Source organism: Maylandia zebra, unplaced genomic scaffold, assembly GCF_041146795.1.
Source record: "Maylandia zebra isolate NMK-2024a unplaced genomic scaffold, Mzebra_GT3a scaffold11, whole genome shotgun sequence".
NCBI lineage: Eukaryota > Metazoa > Chordata > Actinopteri > Cichliformes > Cichlidae > Maylandia > Maylandia zebra.
Genome location: NW_027490041.1, coordinates 4,058,568 through 4,065,341, shown reverse-complemented (window position 1 = coordinate 4,065,341; position 6,774 = coordinate 4,058,568). Strand labels below are relative to the sequence as shown.

The window sequence follows — 6,774 nt, the reverse complement described above, 5'->3', positions numbered from 1 at the left end:
CAGAAGCTGTGCCGTGTGATGCTAAAATTAGCAGGGAAAAAACAACGGAGAGCACGTCAGGGATGACGAGAAAGTGACAGGAGAAAATCCGTCCCGGTCAACCACCCAAACATCAATAACGGGAACCTTATACAGCGCTTCCCTATACACGTCGAACTCCCGCAGGCACAAAGACATTACGGAGGCTATCACTTATCACCTGACCAAAGATATGGCTCCATCAACACTGTGCAAAACGAGGGATTTAGGAAAACGATCAACACCCTAGACAAACGCTACACAGTGCCATCCCGCAACTATTTTTCTATTGTTGCACTACCTGCTCTGTACACGCAGCGTCGAGCAATGGTGGAGACGGAATTTCAAGCAGGACAACATTTTGCTGCAACAACAAAACGTGAGACATTTGTTGTTTTATGTTTATTTATTGTTATGAGAGAATCATGATCTCAATTCTAAGCCAAAACATCGTGATTCTCATTTTATGCAAAATCGTGCAGCCCTAACATTAACACAAAACTATTGTTTCACCAGAGAAACACACATGAAGAGAGAGAGAGACAATAACAGCTACCAAACAGTCGTCATAATTCGTCACACAATGAGAAAAGGACAAATCAACAAGTAACAATGACTAATTAATATTAAAATCTGTAACATAATGTATTGTTTGGAGTTTAGTCTGATTGGTTCAGGATGAGCTGCCATTATCCAATCACACGTCTGCTTACCTGCATCTTTTCTCTTTTTTCTAACCTGAGCACCTGATGGCTTTGAACTTTTGTTGTCCATCTTCCATTGGTTTGAATTTTGCGCTCCAGTACAAACACAAATCCCCCAACCCGAGGATCAGCACAATTAACCTAACACACCTACACCTTAGTTCACAGATTCACTTTGTCTAAGGTTGATTTCTGGGATTTCACACAACCCAGGATTCAGATCGTGAATCCATGATGGGCTTGGATTTACATCATTATAAATGAAATGTGCTCTACTTGGAAGCAGCCGGCCCCGCCCCTTTTGACGGGTTGTGTGAGACTTTAAATCAGGGGTGGGCAAACTTTTTGATTCGTGGGCCACATTGAGTTCTAACATTTGACAAAGGGGCCGGAACAGGAGCAGATAGAGGGCATGCTTTGAAAACATCACCTCATTGGGGGAAAAATACACATCTTGGGATATGGAGAAAACATGTGCTTTAATTTCCAATGAAAATGAAGAAAAGCATTACAATAAAATCTCTGACTTCGAAATGAGCCTTTAAACACTGAAAATCAAATAAATGAACATTTTATTTTAAAGCACTGAAAGTTCTGTTATCCTTCAGGATATCACATCACTCTCCTCCTGACTCTGTTCCTTTTATTCAATTTGTTTCTCCGGTGCCAAAAGTCAACAACGACCAGTGCAAGAACGAAACAGTTGCAGCAAGTCAGTCTGTGAAGCGTTATATTTGATCTGCGCGCACTGTTCATTTTAACAACGTGCGTATCACGGAGAGACACACATTTTAATGGGAGCAGTGTTGTTGGTCTCCTTTTTTAGCCAGCGCATCAAAGTCTGAAGTTAGTTTTGTTGTGGCGATTCTCAGGATGGATCTGAGGTGTAGGTCTGTTAACTTGGATCTGTGGCTGGCTTTGTTGATGTTCATGACGCTGAATGTCTGTTCACACACGAAGGTAGAGCCGAACAAAGCCAACATCATCTGCGCTTTTCGCCTTAGATTTGGAAACGCGGCATCATTGAGTGAAGCATAGAAGTCATTTAGTTTCAGAGAGCTGAACTTCCCTTTTAAGGCAGGGTCGGACTGAAGGTCGATGAGTTCGAGCTGAAGCTCCTCTGGAGCTGTTTCGGGGTCTTGTGACAGAGGAAAGGCCAGTGATTGTCAATTTTATCGAAATCCAAAAACCGACGGCAGAATTCTCCGTGCAGTGCATCCAGTGACTCACTGTATTTCTTTACTTTTGCTCCGGCCTCTTTCAGCGTGGCTAGTGTAGGAAAATGAGTGAATGACTTGTTCAAAATCTGCCTGGAGAATAAAGCCAGCTTGGATTTGAAGGCTTTCACGTTTGTGTGCATGTCATGCACAAGCTGCTCCTTCCCCTGCAGTTTCACGTTGAGCTCATTCAAGTGTGAAAATACGTCCGTAGCAAACGCGAAGTCACACATCCAGCTCTTGTTGCTCAGCTCAGGAAATTCATCAGTCTTCCCCTGCCGCTCCAAAAACACGCCAATCTCCTCTTTGAGCTCCCACACTCGTTGAAACACTTTGCCCAAACTCAACCAGCGGACACGGGAGTGATAAAGCAGGTCCTGGTGATCTGCATCAGTTTCCTCCAGGAACGCAATGAACTGACGGTGCTGAAGTCCCCGTGCGCGTATGAAGTTGACAAGTTTCACCACAGGATTCACAACATGTATCAGCTGTAACACCGATTTACATAGAGATTCCTGGTGGAGGATGCAGTGGAGGAAAATCACATCCTGGTCAGGGTTTTCATCTTTCACTTTATTCTGGATTCTCCTCAGCAGGCCAAAGTTTTTCCCCGTTAAATTCGGAGATCCATCTGTGGTGACGTTAACAAGCTTACTCCAGGGAAGCTTCATGTTTTCAATGGCAGCAGACACTCGTTCAAACAAGTCCTCTCCCCGTGTTTGTCCTTTCAGAGACTCCATTGTCAAAAACTCCTCCGTTATTTCAAAGGTTTCGTTGATTCCTCGGATAAAAATGAGGAGCTGAGAAGTGTCTTTGACATCATTGCTTTCATCCAGTGCTACAGAATAAAAAGTGAATGACTTTGCCTTTTTGTTTAATATGCTGGTGATATCTTCATCTATTAGTTCTACACGGCGAGTCACTGTCCGCCGTGATAAACTGATTTTCTCAAATTTGTCTTTGGTCTCCGGGCACAAAATACCTGCTGTCTCTACCATACATTCTTTTAAAAACTCGCCCTCTGACAGTGGTTTGCTGGCCTTTGCTATTTTGAATGAAAGCATAAAACTGGCCTTGGTACTTGACTCTTGAATGGCAGTTTGACGGTGAAAAAAACTTTGCTGTGCCTTCAAATTAGCTGCCAACTTCTCAGCAGCAGCTTCCCGTTCTTTTGTTGAGAGCTTGCTAGCATAATTTGCGTGCTTTGTGGCAAAGTGACGGCTAATATTATACTCTTTAAAAACCGCCACAGTTTCTTGGCATATCAGGCAAACAGCAGATGATCGGTGTTCAGTGAAAAAATATTTAGTTGTCCACTCCTTTTTGAACACTCGACATTCTCTGTCCACTTTCCTTTTCTTGGGTCCGCTCATCTTCATAGAGGGGCGGTAGGTCACAGGGTAAAGTGCAAACGTGGAGTAATAGGCGTGCGCTTCACCTCAACAAAGCCAATATATCTAGAGTGCGCCATCTAGTGAGAAAACATCAGAATTGCAGGGGAAATAAAACATTAACAAGGTTAATTTATTAAATTTTTTTCAAGTTTGGCGGGCCGGATCAAAACGTTTAACGGGCCGCACGTGGCCCCCGGGCCGTAGTTCGCCCATGCCTGCTTTAAATCATCAAACTGTAAATTATAAATTTAAAATGTTATTGATCCTTTACCCCGAGTCCTAAAGTGTAGATTTATTTTCTTACTCTTCTTATATTTATTGTTTGTTTACTTGCACTGCTGTAACTGCAGCCTCGTCGTCTCGTCTCTCCATATGCTGGACTGTCTGTAGCGGAGATGACAATAAAGTTTATTTTGACTTCAGCAGCGCGCAGGCGCACCGAGGGCTCTCGCGCTCACTTTATAGAATGTAGAAAAAACATGGGTGCAGATTATAAGTCTGTATCATAATATCTGTTTGTTGTTTTTATTTTGTTTTGCGAGTTGGTTATTAGATGCCGCTCCAGCCAGCCAGAGACTCCCCGCCGCCCCGCCCTCTCCTCCCTGTGCCGCCAGCAGCAGGCGCACCTCGCAAACGGAGGGCGCCCTTACTCCCAGCAAATGGCTGATAGAAAACCGATCGGTGCCTACGAATTTCCCAATATGCGCTGGCATGACGTCGGGGAAGCATGGGTACGACCGATTCTTTTATTTTTTTTCTTGCCCGTGATGCCCCCCCACCACGATGCATTCTATTGGTTTGCACACTTACACACACCCAGCTGTGGTTTCCTGTTTTGCTGGACTCTGGAGAGCCCCGCCTTTAACGCTCTTCTCTCACAGAGAGCAACAGAAAACTTGGAAAAACTCCAGATTGACTGAACTCAGTTCAAAGTTACCTTGACACCTTTAGATGTGAGACGTAGTGATGGTCCGCTTGAAGCTGACGCTCCGGTGCGTGTGTCAGAAAGATCAACGCGCTGCTTCAGAAGCACCGTGTCGAGGCTTGATTCGTTTGGCCAGAGTCACGTGATCAGTGACGTCTGAAGCTTCGTTTAGAACGTACCTTTTTTTAAATCGAACTTTATTGAAACACAATAAGTATACAACATACAAACAGATGAAGTTTACAGAAGAACAGAACATGAACATACAGAACAGCAATCTTTAAAGCCTGAGGCAATCGTGTTAAACACACGCGAGATGCTCACGTAAATCCAAGAGCTGCCCTTTTTTGTTCCCTTTTTTTCTCAGTGTGTTCCTCCTTCAGTTTGTCAATATAAAATTGTACTTAGTAGTCAGTATAAGCTTTGAGTGATATAAGTTTGCATGTGACAGAATACTGCATGATGACCTTTTGATGACTTAGATTTTAAATTCTTCCTCACAGCGATAATAGCTGAACCAGCTGTGATTATTTCACTCCTGCCAGGAAGAGGAGAGCTGGACACTTTGATCTGCACTAACAAGAAGAGAACCACACACACACTCCCTACACACTAACATCCCTCTGCCTATGAATAGATGTATTCACTGTTGTATTACGTTTGAATACAAATAAAGACAAGTGCAGGAACAGAGCGCACATCACAGGCCCCACTCTGGTGGGAGCATCTGTGATCATGCCCTTGCAAGTAAAAGCTGCAGCGTCTGTGTGTTTCTACCTTTATATTCTCAGCTGAAGAAGTGTCTTTAGAATAAATCTCTTGACACAATTAAATCTCAATCACAACAATGTGGCGCTCCGAAATAAGACTCACACCGTTAATTCATAATTTTCACTCTGCGCCACTGCTCCTTATCAGGCCGTGTGAAGCACAGCAAACAGTTCAGTCGAGGCCTTGAGCCACAAACAGACGTCACGCACAGACGTTGTTTTCATAACCAAACTGCTTTAGACCCTGTCCCCTAAATCTGCACAAATGCCCTCTGGGTGACATGAAACGCATTTAACCAATAAACAATCAATGGCTTCTTGTTGTTGGAACAGATGCTGTGTTTGGATGTTTGTGTGCAGCATTTTGTGTGTCAGCATAAGCATCTGTTAGTAAAGCATTCTTCATTGCACAAGCGTGTGCATGTGTGTGTGTGTTAGGGTTGCCAACCGTCCCTTAAAATACGGAATCGTCCCGTATTTAGAAACAAAAATACACGTCCCGTATTGAGCTAATAAGGGACGCACTTTGTCCCGTAATACAGTGAGAATCAAAAGTAGTCTATAAATGTTAATGGAATTAACGCTTTGTTTGAAAACATAAATCCCAGCCCCTCTCCTGCTTTGTGACCAATGAGCTGACAGCACACTTATGACAATTCGAGTATGACAAGTCAGATTACCGCTCATCTCATTGGTCGAGGAAAGGTCGCTTACGGAGAAAATACCGGAAGACAACAGATGACCACAACAACAAGCATGGCCAACAGGGAAACAAACGCTGACACTGCGGTGCAAGTCTCGGACGACAGTGCACCTAAAGCTGGGAAGACACTGTGCGATTTTCAAACTGCACGATTGACTCGCAGGGGTTAGAAGTTGGTAGGTCACGATGCAGGTCTCACACTATACGGCCCGATGCTCTGATGCGACCTGAGTGCGCACACTGTGCCTCCATAAAATGAAGGTTATAACAGGAAATCTGTCGCTCGCTCACACAGACACACCACCACCATCAGCTTTGCTAAATTGCTGTTGAAAAACATGATCAGGCAGCTGTGATTGAGCAGCAGTGTAGATCCAACTATTTTCACGGTTGTTGTGGTCGTGATAATTTTGTGAGGCCACATCGAAAAGCCTCGGATGAGCTTTTCAAAGTTCTACAAGTTGTGCCTCCATCGCTTGTGTCCAGATCACAGGCTGCACAGCCGAGCTGCTCCGTCTTTTTCACGGCGTTTACGTGTTTGCGCGCGAGCAGTGTGAGCGGCTCACGAGCGATTGATGATCGGGAGCTGGTCGTGAGGTGTTAATCACTTCTCGTTACCCCACGTATACTACACGACGCACGATGAAGGCCAAAATCGGTCCGATCACTCAAAAATCGGCTCAAAATGGGCCTAAAACCGCACAGTGTGAGCCCAGCATTAGAGCAGCAATGTTTGTTCCCCTCAGAGAAAGGGAAGAATGGGAAAAGGAAAACACCTGGCTGGAAAAAGTTAATATGGGCATGTGCAGTGAATATCAGCGCTATGTGGCCAGAAGTGTGATAATATAACTTATTTTGTGTAATAAACAACTGCAAGGATAGATGATTACAACAAATAGATGACTAATACATAAAAGTAATACATAGATGAATAATGATGATGAGTTATGATGCGTAATCATGGGAACAAGCGGGTTTACAAACAGGAGCAGCTGATTAGCTTTAGAAAAGCTGAAATAATACCTCAGCTGAAGCCAATTGTA

At 44.0% G+C, this 6,774-nt stretch overlaps 1 protein-coding gene across 1 annotated transcript; it reads right to left on the bottom strand.

The window, feature by feature from the left end:
- Positions 1-1,587: 1,587 nt before the first annotated feature.
- Positions 1,588-2,679, bottom strand: LOC143416056 (general transcription factor II-I repeat domain-containing protein 2-like). Its single transcript, XM_076881424.1, has one exon. It carries the CDS (start codon positions 2,677-2,679, stop codon positions 1,795-1,797), a length of 885 nt encoding a protein of 294 aa, XP_076737539.1. The 3' UTR covers positions 1,588-1,794.
- Between the last annotated feature and the right edge of the window lie 4,095 nt (positions 2,680-6,774).